The following is a 19,530-nucleotide window of genomic DNA, read 5'->3' on the forward strand; positions in this document are numbered from 1 at the left end:
CTTCAAGTGGTTAGGGTCAAATTCTAGAGGGGTCACGTTATATGTAGATGCCAGATGTAGCTGGCTTCTTTAGGTTAATAAGTGATTTTTAGAAACCATGTTGATATCTTTAACATTATTATCAGATATTAAAGTATTCTTACAAAATGCCAATTAAAATTTAAATAAGACACCATTTTCTATGTAACTAATTCAATGCAATAATATTGAGCGTCTACTAACTTAGAAAGGCTTTGCCGGGTCTAAGGTGTGTACAGGGATGAATACAGCGCCATCAGCCCATCATGCCCTTCTCTGGAGTGGGGAGGGGGGATGAGGAGAATGATTCTGTGACCAACAGTAACATTTCCCGCTCACTGTAAATGTCCTCTCATCATGGTCGTAACAGAGGTGCCCACCTTGCCCTAGCCTGTTTGGCTCAGTGGGTAGAGTGTCGGCCTGTGGACTGAAGGGTCCCAGGTTGCATTCTGGTCAAGGGCACATGCCCAGGTTGCAGGCTTGATCCCCAGTGTGGGGCGTGCAGGAGGCAGCCGATCAATGATTCTCTCTCATCATTGATGTTTCTATCTCTCTCTCCCTTCCTCTCTGAAATCAATAAAAATGTATTTAAAAATATATTTTAAAAAGAAAGAAAGGAAAACACAGTATCCACGAAATGCAACAAAAGCAAGGTGTGCCTGTGTAGAAGAAAGAAAGGAGAGAGAGAGAGAAAGAGAGAGAGAGAGAGCGCGAGAGAGAGAGAGAGAGAGAAAGGAAGGAAGGCACAGTATCCATGGAGTGCAACAAAAGTGAGGCGTGCCTGTGTAGAAATAAGTGGGGGCAGAGGACCCCTGAAGGACACTCCAACAGCAAACAGGAGGGAGGAGCCGCAGGCCCAGGAGAAGACGGCTTCACAGGGGAGGTCAGCGGTGTCGGGGGCTGGGGAGAGGTGGGGCAGCGTGGGGACCACAGGCAGTGCTGGATGGTAATTAGGAGGTGACAGGTGACCTCCGCAGCAGCAGGGTCTGTCCTCGTGGCAGACGTGACATGGCAACTCCCCGAGCGTGAGGGGGAAGGGGCGTGGGGCTGGCTCCAGGCTTCCAGAACACGGCAGTTCCCGAGGACTCTCCGATATCGGAACAGAAAGAGTCACTCTCTCTTTTTTAAATTTTCACTCAGGATTTCCCTCCAGCCATATTTGCATGTGGGAGGATTTTCTAAGAAACACTGCCCATGAGACTCTCTGGGAAAAGTCCATTATTGTTTTAGATGTACATTTCCAACCCAGACTTCATTACTAATAAAACTAATACTTTTGATCTCCACGTATCTATCTTTTCTTTCTTTCTTTTTTTAAATCAACTTCCTCTGAACTTAGAGAGAGGAATGGTCCAACTTACAAACTGGGAAGGAACCAAATGAATGTTCTAAAGTCGAAGATGTGGTTTGGTGAGAAGGATCAAGAGGCCTAAAGATTGTTCTCCGGAGAGTCATTATGTTTTAATATCACACGGAGTCCCCAGCCATGGCTGTGAGATGTCATTGCCTGAGGAAAATTTCTCATGAAGAGGCTCTCCAAAGATACTTTCCAAATATACCACACACACACACACGCACACACACACACACACAGGCAGGTGCACACCGAAAGGCTGCCGTTCTGTGACGTTATCACCTCAAATTAAACATGAGCAATCACACATTGTATACTTACTATATGTAAGGCGTGGAATCACTCCACTTACAATACTGGGAAGATTGAGTTGAAAGCAATCCATGCTTTGGAAGACGTACTATAGTTCTTAACTTATACCTTTTTCCACCTTACAAGAATCCTATATAATAAAAGGCTAATATGCAAATCAACTGAACAGTGGAACGACCAGTTGCCATGACACACACTGCCCGCCAGGGGGCAGATGCTCCACACAGGAGGAGCGCCACTCAGCCAGAAGCTGGGCTCATGGCTGACAAGGGCAGCGGCGGTGGCAGGAGCCTCTCCCACCTACACAGCAGTGCTAAGGATGTCCAACTGCCGGCTTAGGCCCGCTACCCCCAGGAATTGGGCCTAAGCCATCAGTCAGATATCCCCTGAGGGCTCCTGGACTGTGAGAGGGCTCAGGCTGGGCTGGGGGACCCCCCCCCCCCCCACCCTTAGTGCACAAATTTCATGCACCGGACCTCTAGTTGTCTTATAGACATGCTGTCCATATCAGCAGACTACCAACTAATTTTGGGCATATCAAGTATATCTTTTATATTTAAGATTTTTCCTTCCATATACAGATGTGATAGGAATTTGTAAAGAGCAGCTGAAACCATTTGTTTCTCTCAAAAAAATTAAGTAATTCAAAATAAAGTTTAATCAATATATTAACCCTTTAAAGAATCAGAAATACTGAAAATTGCTCTCTCAGTGTCCATATGAAAATTTCTACTACTCACTAACGGGGAAGCATTGAAAACCTATTATATTAAGGGATAACATGAAAATTATGTCCACAAAATACATGTACAAATTTTAATTAAATGCATAGATTTCCATTTTAGTTTTAACTAAAATATACATAAACTATTAAATGCTATAACTAAAATAAAATATGCATGGTTAGAATATACGGAATTAATCTATTTTGTATTAATTTATCCTCTATTATCAGCAGATTGAAATAAAGACGGTATTATTTTCACAAATCAGGACCCTGCAAATGTGTGTAATTCTGTGTGGTGGCCTGTGTTTCTAAATACTGTTGTGACTTGACCTCGAGTCTCACGTTTGCATCTGCCACTTTGCTGACCTCTCCAGGAGGCTCTTTAAAAAATTCGTGCAACATTTTAGAGGCAGCATCTTCTCAGGAGCCCAACAATGGGCCTTGGCCTGGGTCCACCAGTAGGTGGCGCAGACAACATAATTTATTACCAAGAACAAGGACAAGGGAATGAAAGTCAGTTTATTTGGAATAAAACAAATCTGCAAATGAGATTTTCTTCAAAGGGAATATGTCCTGTACGTGTTAGATTTAGTTTGACTGGTTACTGAATCAAAATAAATAACTTTATTAAATAATCAATCTTTGCAGAAAGATAAATTAAATTTCCAAATGGAGGCAATGTCTGCATTTTACTTATTCAAATCAACTAAAAGTAGCTTTCTTTTCATAGAACTTTTACAGGGACGAAGACTTTTTGATGTGTTCATTTAATAAGGGTGCTAAACCCAATCCTGTTTTACAGGTGATGGGGTGCATAACAAATAGCATTTTGTAGGAAATATAATTGACTAATCCTGTTATGTCTGTAGCAACAAATTAACCTTATTACTACGAGTAAATAGTGATTGATTATTTATGCAAATAAGTTACCACATTCAGCTTTCTGATTGAAATAAACATATACAAAAGGTGCTTTAATATGACTTGAACTTTTTAATTAATAAAAGCCCGAGGGGGTCTATCAATTCACTCATTGTAATATTAGTTATTTAGTTGTGTAATTTCTATTTGTGCTAACATATTTGCTTGCATAAAGATGAGATAATTAATATCAGTAAAAATTAGATTTTAGAACCTTTAAAACATACATTGGATCTGTACTGAAAAGGAGCTTAAAACTGACTTTAAAACTGTGCTATTAGTATGAGTATGTCAGTATGTCATCATAATTGTCCAAAATGATCGATATACTAAATAACACTTGATTCCATTTATTTTCTGTGCCTGAATTTACAAATACAATTTTAGCTTACAAAAATATCCATCTTTTCTGAAGCGTTATTTGCCTGAATTAATGTTTTGTTTCTACTCATCTTAGTTAAACTATATTAGAACTATGAAAGTTTAATATAAAATTAGTTTTCTATCAACTAGATTAAAATCATTTCTGAGTTACTTTCAATCAAACAGTGTTTCTCTCCTTGCTAAAATGTTATTACAATTATCCTCTTAAGCAGGTTAATAAAACATTTCTTATTCTGATATGCCTCATAAAAATTATGTACACTTCCATATTTATTCAGTAACCTTTCAAATACCTACATGAGTTGACAGTAAAAACTGACAGGAGCCCGGCCAGCATGGCTCAGAAGTTGAGCGTCAAAGTATGAACCAGGAGGTCAAAGTTGGATTCCCTGTCCGGGCACATGCCCAGGTTTTGGGCTCGATCCCCAGTAGGGGGCGTGCAGGAGGCAGCCTATCAATGGTTCTCTCTCCTTGTTGATGTTTCTCTCTCTCTCCCTCTTCCTTCCCCTCTGAAATCAATGAAAGTATATAGATAAAAAGAAAAGAAATGTCTAAGTATTCCAAATTCCACACTTATTTTTCTATGCGAAGATGCAACTGCCGAAGGACTTCTGTTAAAAGCTGTGCCTGAAAACTTGCACCAGGATTTGGAAAAGGTGCAAGAAACCTGAATGCTCTGCCGGCTGAATAACGTGTCAGTTCTTGGTCAATTCACAGCACAACAGTGAGCTGCTCCCCATGGGTTTGGAAAGCGAGGCTACGCCCTGGGTGTGGGGGATCCTGACATGAGACCACAGGGCTACCCGGGCCTTCCCGCCTGCATCCCAGCAGCCGCTGCTAGGAAGCCGCTGTCACAGGCGAGCCGGGTGCCTGCGAGCACCTACCCAGCAGCACGGAATTGAACTGGAAGTCGTGTCTTTGTGGTATCTTTCACCCAGTCATGTCCCATCCAGGCTGCTAGTTTGTCTCTGTCAGGCAGGGCCCCGGCGGCGCACGAGCTGTCAGGGGACAGGTAGACCAACCTGCTTCGTGCTGAGCAGGTAATGCATCTTTCGGGCTGCGTAATCTCTCTTCTTCTCCTCCCTCTCGAGGTCGGCCTTCTTCTCTTCTCTCTCCCTCATATCTGCGAACTCGTCCAGGGCCTCCCTGCAGCAAAACAGTGTGCGCTTACCCCAGGATGCGAACAGTCTGCTTAGCGTTTCATTTTCTCACGAATGACAATCAAAGTCGGGTTTGGGGCCCTGTCTCACCTGCACGCTCTGGCTGGGTCCCTGCAACCTTTAAAAGGCATTTGGAGGGATTGTTCCAAAAAGAAAAAATAGAAATAAATAAAAATAAAGCGACTGTTCAGTGGTTACATTTTAAAAATCAAATATCCGTATCTTACAATGAATCCAATCGTTGAGGAACTGTATCAAATGCAAAGTGAGTGAATTACTATATTCATTTCTTTGGTTGAAGATGAACTATTTTGGACATACTTAAATATCCCAAGAAAAGATGTGATCTACTGAGTTCCTTTAAATTTTAATTTTCTAGTTAGAAATCTCTACTCATTTATCTTGTATACTAACTGGGCTAATTTTATACATATGCTTAATTTATTATAACTTTATTTCTGTTAACAGTTTCCATTGACAGTTCAAATAATATGAATATCATTAAATATATACATTATCCTCTATTTCTTCTATAATGCACTTGAAAACTTGACATTTTGTCCAATTATATAATCAGAATAAAAGCTAAATTATGTGAACAAGTTCATGACTAAGTATAATAAATTCCATTAAATTAATAAAACTTTCTAAATCATTTATGTGTGTGCTTCTAAGATGTTTAAACAAAAATAAGGTTTTAAAATATGTTATGTAAAAAAAAAAAATACCTAAATAGAATATGTTATCAAATATGGAGAAATAAATAACTTCTGTGAAGAGTTATCTTTTATTTTAAAAGAGTAAGTGTAACTATTCCTATAAAGGTCATGTTTTGCAATTGGATCTTATCCTTTTTAAAAAATAGATATGTAACTTCCTGTCTGGTCCTATCAGTAAAATATTAAGTGAACCCTGGGTCTTTACCTCAAACGTGTCAGGCGGAAAGCAGAGGGGGAAATTCCCAAAGAAGAAAAGACTCCCATTCCTCCCTCAGCGCCTGGGAATGTTCCCGCGGCGAGTTCCTGCTAAGGGCCCCTAACACAATGCTTCAGACAAGGTTACTTATAAAACACCCTGACGTTTAAAAATCACCAGGCTACACTCCTGCAGCAGAGCAATTTTTTTCAACATAAGATTAAATTGCAAAATAAATGAATTACTTGGAGTGGCATGGCCCTCATTTTGCCACCCTTCTCTTGAAAATTGCTTATTAATATGAAAGAAGGAGCCAGAAAATAGCCCGTTTGCCGTTATGCACAGTATTTGGGGGGCTCCCGCGCCCACAGAGCCGGGCTGGCTGCACGCTTAGCTTTGCCGGCCAGCGGGTCCGGTGACCTGCCTGACCTGCACCTCAGGGCTGTTATTAATCGCCGGGTAACCTGGTGAAGCCAAACAAATTTGTTTCCATTGAAAGGATCTCTATCTGTGTCTGCGAGTTTGTTCTGTAGCAAACAAACCTCATTAACTGTGTCCATTTTTGACAAAGAACCAGGAGTGAGAGGGACGGGTGACCTTTCTTTGTCCTTAAGGTACACATTTCAAGGCAGTTACTTATGAATAAATGAGAATTTTTTACCAGGAAAAAAAATTAACAAGCATATGTGACATAGAAAACTGAATAGATTATTCATTTTCATCTTTACTCTTTCTATTATGGGAAAAAGAAATATTTCTTCTATCATTCCCCTTATAAGTCTTTAAGGTAATTTAAAATAACCAATGAGCTGCCACTACCAGGATAATTACTCAGATATGCATGGATCCAGTTTACTTGCCTCCGAATATAAATACGGTAATTTTCTGAGCAATCACACACACACACACACACACACACACACACACACACACACACACACGGCATACCTACAAAGAAGTTTGTGGGTTACAAATGATTTAATGACTATGGAGAGATCTGACCTAAGAAAGAAAAAAAGGCCCAATACAATGAACACATGCATGAACAGGTAAGACACAGAGAAGTACACAGAGCCTGACACAAAATCAAAACTGTAAATTATGAGACGTAGTACCAATAGTCCATCTTCAGGCTATGGAAATGCAAGCTATAGAGTGTGTGTGCTTGGGGAGCTCGGCCAGGGAGGCTAAAGCTGAGAGACAGGAAAAAGAATGCCAGTGTCCCGGATATAAAGAAAACACACTAGCAACCCACACAATCCCCCCAGAAGGACCTGGCATGCCCTAAAGAGAAATCCAAGAAACCGGAGAAAGCGCCGGAAAAACGAATCCGGGGTAATTTCAAAACACAAAGTCACGAATTTTCAAAATCCATACAATTGTTGAAAAGACTCAATCTTGCATTCCTCATTGAGTCACTGCCCTACGTGAGTGTGCAGAACCACTGAACAGCACCATTATATTTCTGTCCGGTTGTCTCAGTTAAATGAGTACCGAGTCACCATGGGATCTATGTGCCGAGTCACCATGGGATCTATGTGCTGAGTCACCATGGGATCTACATGAAGGGGTGGCCGGGCTGGGGAGCTCATCCTTTCACATTCATGCCTCCCTGCACCACAAACTACCCAATCCTCTCGCTGCCAAGAGTGCTGGCATCTAGCTGCCCCATCCGCTCCCCCCAGCCTGCATCCCATGACTGGTGAGAAGGAGACACATAGGCCCAGGGCCTTTGTCCCAATTTGGGGCCACTCCGAAGAACCCCCAAAACCCAGAGCTTCCTGAGTCTGGCTGGGACTTTGATGCAGTTCAGAGGGGAACAGGCAGGTTAGAGCAGGAGATGAGGCTTTCTGGCCAAGGGTGGACGGGCTCTCTCAAGGCGATGCCGGCGAACTGGTGCTCTACGGACTAGATATTTTGAGAATGAAACAAATGAAAGAGATGATAATGGTCCATGTTATAAAATTACCATACCATGACTTCACTCTGATCGTCCAATTGCTCCATTATTTCATTTGCCTACTTTGCATGATTTTAAAAAGTAATAAGACTCCATTCAAAAGATCATTGGTGAAAATCATTTTTTTTTCCTCCTTCTGGCTCTTTTGAATAAACTTCCTTGAAGAGAATTCTTTTGTTCAGTATTCTTTCTGAAAATATGCACATATTTCACTGTAAAATTATTTTCTTTTTACCATTCTGGACAGTTTCTCTAAACGGAAGTAAAAGCCCTATATAATAAAAGCCTAATATGCTAAGTGTCCAGATGGCCATTCGACCAATCGAAGCATAATATGCTAATGATATGCTAAGGCCTCTCAACAGCTCACTATGTTGTGCACTGACTACCAGGGGGCAAACACGCCAACTGGTAGGTTAGCTTGCTGCTGGGGTCCAGCCGATCTCAGGACTGAGCAAGACGGGTCAGACACACCCTGGAGCCCTCTCGCAGTCCCTCCCCAGCCGGCCAACCTCCCGCATCCCTCCCCATCCCCTATCGTGCACCAGTGGGGTCCCTCAGCCTGGCCTGCACCCTCTTGCAATCCTGGCTGAGGACTACACCACCCCCCAGAGTGCACGAATTTCATGTACCGGGCCTCTAGTTTTATATAACATACATGATGTTGAATAATTGAAAATGGCATTATGCTAAGTACAACAATAGGCACAATAACAACATGTATTCACATTGTACATTTTTTCAGGAGCTCCAAGCCCTTCCCCAGACATTAACCCATCCTCACAACACTCTCCTGAGGTTGGTAAGGGGCAGGTATTATTAACCAGACACCTGTTCTTTGTTTGTTTTATTAAAATATATTTTTATTGACTTCAGAGAGAAAGGAAGAGAGAGAGAGAAACATCAATGATGAGAGAGAATCATCTATCAGCTGCCTCATGCACACCCCCCACTGGGGATCAAGCCCACAACCCGGGCATGTGCCCTGACCGGAAATCGAACTGTGACCTCCTGGTTCATGGGTGTACGCTCAACCACTGAGCAACACCGGCCGGGCTTCACAATAGACTATGGCGCTCTTCTTGTGTCCTTGAAATCGGGAACGGGGACACGGTCGTATGAAAAAGTGGCCTCCCTGCTGGAGTTCATAAATTCTGTTCGGCTTTGGATGAGTTCAAAGAGCTGCCATGTAAGAAAAGCCTTACAGAGGGAATTTATCTGATTATGGCAGTAATAATTACCCAGCTGTTTATGGCAGATAGAGAAATAATTCATGCAGGCAAGAGGCCGTGGTGGCAATGACACTCCGCATTTAGTAAATATGCAAACTGTTCACTTCTAATTAACCAAGCTCGAGGATGCCCTTATTAAACGTATAAACTAAAAGTGCCTCCCTGACAAGTGATGAATTGTTACATTGCACAAACTCTTGCCGCAGAATTACGGCAGTGAACTTGGGGCTTAACTTCATTAAGAGATCTTGTGGGATAGTTAAATGAGGATGGACAGCATAACAAGGCTCACCTGACAGCCAATGATATGTTAGCGCTTAATGGAACTGCGCCTCTTCCTCTGTCCCGCCGAACTGCTCAGATTCATGATAGATAAACCGGGAAGTTCATTTGAGTTCCAATAATAAAAGTAAACGGAATATCAGGACAGCCCACATAGGGAGGCCACCCGACACGTTACCTCCCCAGGGAATCTACCATATAGCCGCTTTTTAGGATTCGCACGTCTTTCATGTATCGGCACGGAAAATCTACCACTCTTTAACTTAAAATTCCTTGTTGAGTAACAATAAATGGTCTTATTGAGTAGCACTGTAATATGTTTCAAAAAGTAAATGAATGGCCCTGGCAGGTGTGGCTCAGTGGTTGAGTGTCAACCTGTGAACCAGGAGGTCATGGTTCGATTCCTGGTGAGGGCACATGCCCAGGTTGTGGGCTCCATTCCCAATAGCGGGTGTGCAGGAGGCAGACAGTCGATGTTTAGCTCTCGTCATTCATGTTTCTCTCTCTCTCTCTCCCTCTCCCTTCCTCTCTCTGAAATTAATAAAAATATATTTTTTTAAAAAACCTGACAGTACAGCGGTCCATTTCCTTATGCTCCATGGTATTTTATTTTCTGCTTTGAGAGGCAAGCCTTGTTATTGCGCATATTTCTGAAAACACATCCGAGGCTTGTCATACTTAAGGCTTCATAGGTAACGGAATCATTATATAGATAAATTCATTTTAAATGAAACAATTTTATTGAAACTAAGCGATTCTGCATAGAACCAAGGCATAATCTAATCTAATACACTGTCAGGAGTACAGGATATTTAAATATAATACAATAAGTTTTTAAGTTAAATAGAATCACATTTCTATCTTGTCAGTACATGTCTGCCTAAGTTATCACTGAGTTTTAGAAATTATTTCTAATGATGGGTATGCTCAACACCTGTTGAGTAACTGGTCTACAATTTTCACTAGTGGACTAGTGATTATGCTATACTCACCTAACTGCGTCGTTGGTCTCTGATATCGCCCTCAGATATTCCTTGAAATAATAATAATTGAAGCCGTATTTTCGAACCTTATAGCCTCGCCATCGCTTCTGAATCTATTGAAGTGAATAGAAAGATAAAATATGCCAGTGAACATTTTTAGTGAAAGCATTAACAGTTCCTCAGAATAAAGGGAATGATGGATGATAATGCATATAAATTATATCATAAGTTTTTCCATTAACATAACAGTATGTATAGGTGCCAGTGTAGGTTGTAGTCATAGATTGCTTACATAATATAATAATGCCAAAACTTAATTTATTTTAAAATATTTATAATTGTTTCATAAACACTAAGTATGAAATTAGCTACCAAAAGGTTAAATATTTGCTTTACTAATTCCTATCAATTCTATTCCCCGACTCAACAAGTTTTTTTGTTTTACATAACCAACTGACTTGAAGATTGTATTTGGTCTCATTGAAATCAATTTTTTAAAAAATATGTTTTTATTGATTTCAGAGAAAGGATGGGAGGAGGAGGAGAGAGAGAAACATCAATGATGAGAGTGAGTCACTGATCAGCTGCCTCCTGCATGCCCCCTACTGGGGATCAAGCCCGCAACCTGGGCATGTGTCCTGATGAGGAACCAAACTGTGACCTCCTGGTTCATGGGTTGATGCTCAACCACTGAGCCACACTGGCTAGGCTGAAATAAATTTTTTAAGTGGGCTTTTTAAATTCAGTGGTATCAGTTCTCTAAGCAAAATGTCTTGCATCTTCATCAAGCCATTTGAATACTTCTTTAACAATAACAAGAGCTAACATTTATTGAGTTTTTATTTCATGTCCTTCAAAGTAATCAGCAACTTTCAGAAGTGATTGGTATGAAACAATTATTGTCATTGATCAGCTCTGAATAGATAATTTTAAACAGTCATTGCGAGCTCAGCAGATTACAGCTTGTTAACGGGCAACTTCCAAATGACCTCTTAAGCTAGTCAAATCAATGATGCATATTCCTCATTAAGTAACATCAAAACGTAAGTGGGCTTATAAATAACATTTATTTTAAGCACTAAAACAAATGGCAAAAAGCCTGATATATCAAAAGTCATCTACTCATAGAAAAGATCTACCTCCATTGAGTTTAACTCCTCAAAATTCTTACTGACCTTAATGTTATCAAAAGACAGAAAAATAATGTCTTCTCATCTAAAATTAAAAACGAAGACATGGCCCAGCTGGTGTGGCTCAGTGACTGAGTGTCGACCTATGAACCAGGAGGTCACTGTTTGATTCCCGGTGAGGGTACATGCCCAGGTTGCAGGCTTGATCCCCAGTAGGGGGCGTGCAGGAGGCAGCCTATCAGTGATTCTCTCTCATCATTGATGTTTCTCTCTCTCTCCCCCCCCTCCCCCCTCTCTGAAATCAATAAGAAAACTTACTTTTTATAAAAGAAGACATGGACAACAAATTCACTAATAACGTACCTAATGTTGACGCTCCAAATGTATATGAGAGCATACAGAAATAGAACACGTATTCATAATTACACTTTTTTTTTTATGAATTAGAATGCACAACACTCCTGAAAACTATACAAAGTAATTTTGCCTTCATCTTAATACCACACATAGTGCTGTTAGGAAGCGGACTTCCTAAGCCCAGTGCTTTGGGGGCCTCAGGTGACACCCCATGTTTAACCAGCAGCAGAAATGGAGGATCAACTCTCGACCCGGCCACACAGAGATGCACAATTGCCCCTCTAGATGGGACAGGGAGCGAAAGGAGCTGAGCAGCTGCACCACCTCCTGACATTCGCATAAGATACTAAAAGCTGTGCAAGCAGAGAGAGCTGGGGGGGGGGGGGGGTTGGGGGGCTGCACCCTATCACACACAGAGCAGGGCCGATCAGGGGGTTGGGGGGCTCCCCCCTATCAGGCACAGGGAAAAAAAGGGGAGGGGGGGGAGTTGGGGGCCAAACTGAAGAGAGATCCGCAATGAAGCAGCCAAGATGCCGGAGGAGAAGCAGAACCCGAATCTGGAGCAAAGTCAAATCAAAGACCAAAAAGGCCATTGAGTGTCACTCAGAGACACAGGAGAAACAGGGCCCAGGAGCCAAGGTAAAAATTTACTGAGCAACTGATTGCCGTATTAAGGGACTGTCCTGGCCTGGAGTTTCGTGTAGGCGTCCTGCGGGTTCCGATGGCAGCTTATACCACAGGAGAGCTCCGCGGACCTGTCGGTGTTGGGGGGCTTTGGCAGGACCCCAAAGCTCATGAGATCTTCCATCCACATGAGAACTGCACTAACCAAATATGACCTCCCCACTTCCAGCCTGCCCACCCCACACAGCCCACGCAGGAGTTCAAAACAGCCTGAAGATCCCCCACGAGGGCTAACGTGACTCCAGCTAGGGCCGGAGGGGCAGAGACAGAAAGGATTTAAAACAAACGACTTGTTTTACTCCCTGCTTAGAGAAGAGCAAGCTGGCGTGGGTTGATGTATTAAGGGACATCGACGTAAGCACCGACTATAAGCCTAGAACTGCAGATACAAAGACGAAGAAGATCGGATTCGGGGCCCCAAGGGACTTACAGGGGGCGGGGGGTGCATACAGCATGTAAATGAGTAAGGCTAATAAGATGTCACAGGTTCTATAACAGAAGCGTGTCCATGGTAAAACAGGGACATCAAAAGAGAGGGTGATCAATTCCACGTGGGTCAGGGGATCGTAAAGTCTTTAGAGAAAAGGTGACCCTTTGAAAATGAAATGCAGCAAAGCAGAACAAGAATATCTACTGCAACATAAAAAAATCACAACGTGGCCCTGGCTGGTTTGGCACAGTGGATAGAACGTCGGCCTGCGGACTGAAGAGTCCCAAGTTCAATTCCTGGCCAGGGCACACGCCCGGGTTGTGGGATCGATCCCCAGTAGCAGATACAAAGACGAAGAAGATCGGATTCGGGGCCCCAAGGGACTTACAGGGGGCGGGGGGTGCATACAGCATGTAAATGAGTAAGGCTAATAAGATGCCACAGGTTCTATAACAAGTGTGTCCATGGTAAAATAGGGACATCAAAAGAGAGGGTGATCAATTCCAAGTGGGTCGGGGGATCGTAAAGTCTTTAGAGAAAAGGTGACCCTTTGGAAATGAAATGCAGCAAAGCAGAACAAGAATATCTACTGCAACATGAAAAAATCACAACGTGGCCCTGGCTGGTTTGGCACAGTGGATAGAGCGTCGGCCTGCGGACTGAAGAGTCCCAAGTTCAATTCCGGGCCAGGGCACATGCCCGGGTTGTGGGATCGATCCCCAGTAGGGGGCGTGCAGGAGGCAGCCAATCAATGATTCTCTCTCATCATTGATGCTTCTCTCTCTCTCTCTCTCTCTCTCTCTCTCTCTCTCCCTTTTCTTTCCTCTCTGAAATCAATAAAAATATATCTTTTTAAAAATCACAACATGTAATTGATTCATTATAAAGAATGACATCTATTTAGAAATGGATAGGCTAAAAATAATTTTTTTAGAAATTCCTCTCTTTTCAGAAATGGTCCCCGAGCCTCCTTGAAAATAGAATGTAATTTATTTGTCAGGCTAGGAGTCCTTGGTCGGGATAGAGTTTGTAATTGGCTCCGTATATGAAGCAAATTAAAAAAAACAGAAGTTTTTTCTTTCCGATGGCAGGTGATGGTCCTGTTCATGACCTGGGGGCATGTCTATGACTCTATTCTAAGCAAGGTCAACAGGCCACTGCCACTGGGGTGTCTGCCTCTGGGTCAGACAAAGAAGCAAGAGGATCTACTGCTTCCTCTTGGTTTTCCCCCTGAAACCACAGAACAGGGCGGTGGACAGAGATACTGAGACTGTCCCTGGGGGAGACTCCCAGCACAGGCACCCCTGGAGAGGGACGCACCTTCCCGCAGGAATATAAATACAGTGGGGCCTTGACTTACGAGTGTCCCGACTAACGAGTTTTTTGAGATACCAGCTGTCTCTTGGCCATTTTTTTGCATTGAGTTGATAGAGTAATTTGAGTTAAGGAGCTCCTTAACGAGCTCGGTCTCGGAACGAATTAAACTTGTAAGTCAAGGCCCCACTGTAATCAAAATAACGTTAATTCGCCTGCCATAGTTCAACACAGGACTTCCAGGAGGTCTCTTACCGTCTTTTTTCACTCCCAATAAAATCCTTTATTACCAGAAGTAAGAATGAATAGATTAATGAAAGAAAATATAAGACAATGTAGGTTTTAAGGACATTAATAAAATTCGCTTAAGTAACGTCTCCATTTATAACAGCTTCACAAGCAAGCTATGACCATAATGTCTGAGACCAAAAAAAAAACAACCAAAAAAAAAATCCCAAAAAACTTTTGCCGTCCCAGTCCTCAAATCTGTGCAAAAGCCAAGCCAGCCTCAGAATCACTAACTTCAGCTTTCTATCAGGAAAATAACACATAACAATGAACACAAAAATGATAGAAATAAAACTTCTAAGCTGGAAACTGACTTTATTACTGTTAAATCATTTGAATAATTTCTAATTGATTTGTATTGGGCAGGAATCTTAAATTCCAGAACCACGTTCATCTATTTATCACAATATTCTCTATGACATATGGAAACGAATACATTGCTTCATTAATATTTATGGTCTTTCTCCAGTTATGGCTCAGAGATATTTAACATTCTAAAACATAAGCATTGATAATTACATGTTTTACATTTTACTCTAATTTTTAATACTGCCAGGATTATTTAGGATAGCTAACTTTTTAACTATGTACTCTTTTCTCTCTTTAGCATTAGCATATCAATCAAATTTGCATTATTCTGGTTTGCACATTTTATTAAAAACGAATTCAAGGCACAATTGACTTTTCATTTGTTTAACAAGTGAAGAAATATTTACCCTGACAGCCATTGCATTGTAGATATTCATCTTCATATCATGATATGCTAACTGTGAATCAAGAAGAAAAAAAAAGATGGCATATATTTCAGTTACACAAAGACAGTGCAGCCTTTTCTTACATATAAAAGATAAGAATCTTTATACATAATACATAATAAGAGCTCGAGGCTTAGAAAAATGAAATCAAACTTTGTATTGAAGAGATAGGCTTCCTAATACATAATGCAGGCTTAACCAGAAAAATCTATGGTAGTCAAACTAGGCGCTAATGGAGATATATGATCATAAAATGCTCTCCGCTGAGTTTGATAATCAATGGAGCTCTACTGAGAATAGAATAACAAAGCAGAAATATTCACAAGTGCTGGTGACACGTAGCATTGTATGATTTATTCACTGGGGCTCTCTTAGCCAAAACTCACAGAAACATAAAAGGAATTCATATTTCAAGACGTCTGGTTTAATGAAAAATTCAAAGAAAGGCTGTCTTCAGTCGAAAGCGTTCAAGGATGGGGATGCAGCGATGGAGGAAAATTGTGCCTTCCAACCATCTGTACAAAATGCTCTGTACTTAGCTGCCTCCCGAGGAATGCTTGGGAATTCGGTTCCGTTTAACATTCATTCTAACACCATAAAACCATAAATACAATGATATCTCGTTACAGCAAATCCCCTGATACAGGGAAGACTTCCGAAAGTCTTGGTTCCTTTCTGGTAGAGACACTCCTGTCTATTCATAGGCATGTCTCTGTTATAGCAAATCCCCATTTTCCACCATCGCTTATTTCAATGAAAATACTGCTTGAAATAAAGCTTCCCCATCCATCCCATCTTTTAATGAAAAATATAAAATTAACCAAGGTCATGAGAGGGCAATACACAGCAAAGGAATAAAATACACATGTGTTTCCCAACACGAAATACAACATGATCCATTTTTATTCAGTCAGAATTCGTGCGACTAATAGTTTCTGGAGCCCAGGTAACAGGTGCTGTGTCAGGCGAAATGAGAGACAAGTGCGTTCTCTTTTTACATAGGGATTTTTTTTTTCTTTCCCCGCAACACATAGGCATTTGTAGGAAAGGGTTCCGCTGTAATTAGTGTTGTTTGCCTTGCCCGGTCTGATCCAAAGCAAATTGTCTGTGCTGAGCAGGGCTGGCTTATTCATCAACAGTCCGGGCAATTAGGGAACAGTTGGCTGCAATATGTTATTCACAAATGAACACAACGGCGGGACTTCATTCTCAATTCACCGTCTTTGTTTTCGCAATCAAGGCATAATTCTTGGTGTTGGAGGTGAATTCCAAGTAGTTTCTTTAAAATCCAACTTCTTCAAGGCATATCGAGGCAGGTATGAACATTAAGTATTTTTTATACAAGAAGCACCTATTGGAAATCACATATTGGAAAAAAATTGGGGTTCAGAATAAGATGTTCCTTATTTTTTATTTTATTTTTTAAAATATATTTTATTGATTTTTTACAGAGAGGAAGGAAGAGAGATAGAGAGTTAGAAACATCGATGAGAGAGAAACATCGATCAGCTGCCTCCTGCACACTCCCTACTGGGGATGTGCCAGCAACCAAGGTACATGCCCTTGACCGGAATCGAACCTGGGACCCTTCAGTCCGCAGGCCGACGCTCTATCCACTGAGCCACACCGGTCAGGGCAGATGTTCCTTATTTTGATCACACTGCTGTTCAGTAGGCATTCCTGAGTGTGTGGGCGCTTTTCAGCCACAGACCCGGGTTCCGTTCCTGAGGCTGCGTTTAGAGGCCTGTGGCTCTGAACACGTTCCTGAAGGTCGCCCAGCCTGTATCCCAGCCCCACACAATGGGACTCTCCTTACTTTCTAGAGTTGTTGTGAAGACTGACATGGATAAAGGGGCTTGGGATAGTGTGATGGTCATTACGGGAGGGACCACCCCTGGTGTTGTGAGAAGCATGTCCTCCAGCTCTCAATAGAATCCAAACTAAGAGGTTCGATTTTATTCTGAGCGAAGAGGAAAGAGAGAGACAACTTTTAGGCCTCAGGATTCTCAATTGTATAGTTAAAAGGTGGAAGAGCACTTTGATTCCAATGAGTCAGTCTTGTGTGAACCAGTAATTGATGTCACATTTATTCTCAATTCCCTAAAGTACACACACACACACACACACACACACCACACACCACACCAAAAAACCATATGTGAGACCATTTTGAGTAATATATCTACACAAACTTGACCAGATCAACTGGCTTTCCTTGCTAGCAAGGGTGATACAGAGACAATATTTGTGCTGGAATGATGGCGGTGGAATCTTTAAAGCCCATGCACATATGGATACCAGAGCGGATGGGCCTGGGCCTTCATTATTTTCCACATCAGTGTCACCCTCATTTCATAATTTTGAGTAGAATCATTAAAATGATTTATTACCAAATAATCATGAGTATTTGTGGCATATGCTTTGCCTTGTTTGCTGGCAACCGATACCAAACTGGTGATTATCAAGAGCCGATTTTTAAAATAACTTGTATTTTTCCACACACAAAACAATTAAAAGTCAATTACATTCTTTCTCCCAGTTGCTATTAATAGAATCTTTAAAAGCAGGTGAGCGAAACTAAATCCATTTCATAATTAGGTGAAACTATGTTAATAAAGTTTTTAGAAAAATGTATTTTATTGATTTTTTACAGAGAGGAAGGGAGAGGGATCGTGTTAGAAACATCAATGAAAGAGAAACATCAATCAGCTTCCTGCACATCTCCTACTGGGGATGTGCCCGCAACCCAGGTACATGCCCTTGACCGGAATCGAACCCGGGACCTTTCAGTCCGCAGGCTGATGCTCTATCCACTGAGCCAAACCAGCCAGGGTAATAAAGTTTTAAGTTAATATTAGTAAGTCAGAGTCTTAAGTTATTCAGACTTAGGTGTTTATCTAAAAGGCAAGACCCTGAAGGGAAAAAAATCTATGATGTTTCAGTTTTATGCCCTGACATCAAAGGGTGCTAAGTGTTGACTTATTAACTTATAACTTATTTGGAAGTTCTATAAAGAAGTTTATTTTTAAAATTGGGCATTTCCTCATCTATAGAAGAAACACTTACCTACCTAATGAAGAGAAATAAAAATGCCTGTAGAAGCAACCATGCCAATCTCATCAGATAAAGGGGCTTGGGACACAGTGACGGTCGTTATGGGAGGGATCTCTTAGCCAAAACTAAAACTAGTGAGTAAGCCCAGCCTGTGTGGCTCAGTGGTTGAGCATCGACTTATGAACCAGGAGGTCAGGGTTCAATTCCTGGTCAGGGCACATGCCTGGGTTGAGGGCTTGATCCCCAATAGGGGGCGTGCAGGAGGCAGCCTATCCATGATTCTCTCTCATCATTGATGTTTCTATCTCTCTCTCTCCCTCCCCCTTCCTCTCTGAAATAAATAAAAACATATTTTTTTAAAAAAAGAAAATTTTAAAAATCAAAAGCAATGGTCATCCAGGAAACAAGAAAGAGGCAGAGCACAGAAGATTAGAACTGTGCTGTGAAACTGTGGGTTAATGCGGGCGTGGGAGTGGAGGATGTTCGGCACTTCAGGGCTAGGGAAGCTAGCTGGTGCCAATGTGAGGATGCTGTAGAAGCTGGAGAGAAATACAGTGGGGCCTTGACTTACTAGTTGAATTCGTTCTGAGACCGAGCTCGTTAAGGAGCTCATTAAGGAGCTTGTCAACTCAAATTACTCTGTCAACTCAATGCAAAAAATCGGTGGAGAGACAGCTGGTATCTCAAAAAGCTCGTTAGTCGGGACACTCGTAAGTCAAGGCCCCACTGTACCCAGATATGGTAGAGTTTGGAGGGGGGCTGTCTAAGGAGACCCAGGACTTGGGTCGTTGCACAGCCCACTTGCTGTTTGAGCTTGGCCGCATTTGAGACTGTCAACCGCTCCGCTTTCTAACCGTGTTCGCCCCTGATTCCTGTGACATCGTGTCTCTGCTTTCCTATTTATTATCTTCCTCGGATTCTTGCCTCTGCCCAAACCCCACCGCAAGCATTCCACAAGCCTCGATTCTTGGCCCTCTGCTCTACTGTTCGGATACTTTTCCCATCAGGTGGAAAGTCCTGTCCTCTTGAAAGGGTGGCTGCCAAACCTGTATCTCCAGCTCTGACTCCGAAGCTACGCTCCCTTTCGACCCTTCCCTTTCATAAGCATGTGCTGAGAGCTGACGATGGTGTTCCAGACGCTCTGTGGAGCTACAGCCAGATCTCCTGACAAGACACCACTGCATGGAGGTGTGCTAACACCAGCACAAATGCAAGGGGCTCACATCTTCCTTCCTTCCTTCCTTCCTTCCTTCCTTCCTTCCTTCCTTCC

General features: G+C 42.0%; 1 protein-coding gene across 1 annotated transcript in view; it reads right to left on the bottom strand.

The window, feature by feature from the left end:
- Positions 1-19,530, bottom strand: part of SPATA17 (spermatogenesis associated 17) — a 65,274-nt gene that overhangs the window by 39,262 nt on the left and 6,482 nt on the right. Inside the window, exons 4-6 of the mRNA XM_005879888.2 lie at positions 15,168-15,218; positions 10,258-10,361; positions 4,739-4,862 (exon numbers count right to left, since the gene is read on the bottom strand). Of these exons, the coding sequence (XP_005879950.2) occupies positions 4,739-4,862; positions 10,258-10,361; positions 15,168-15,218 (279 nt within the window). The remainder of the gene's footprint in view (positions 1-4,738; positions 4,863-10,257; positions 10,362-15,167; positions 15,219-19,530) is intronic.

The sequence above is a fragment of the Myotis brandtii genome, unplaced genomic scaffold (genome assembly GCF_000412655.1).
Source record: "Myotis brandtii unplaced genomic scaffold, ASM41265v1 scaffold612, whole genome shotgun sequence".
NCBI classification, from domain to species: Eukaryota; Metazoa; Chordata; class Mammalia; order Chiroptera; family Vespertilionidae; genus Myotis; species Myotis brandtii.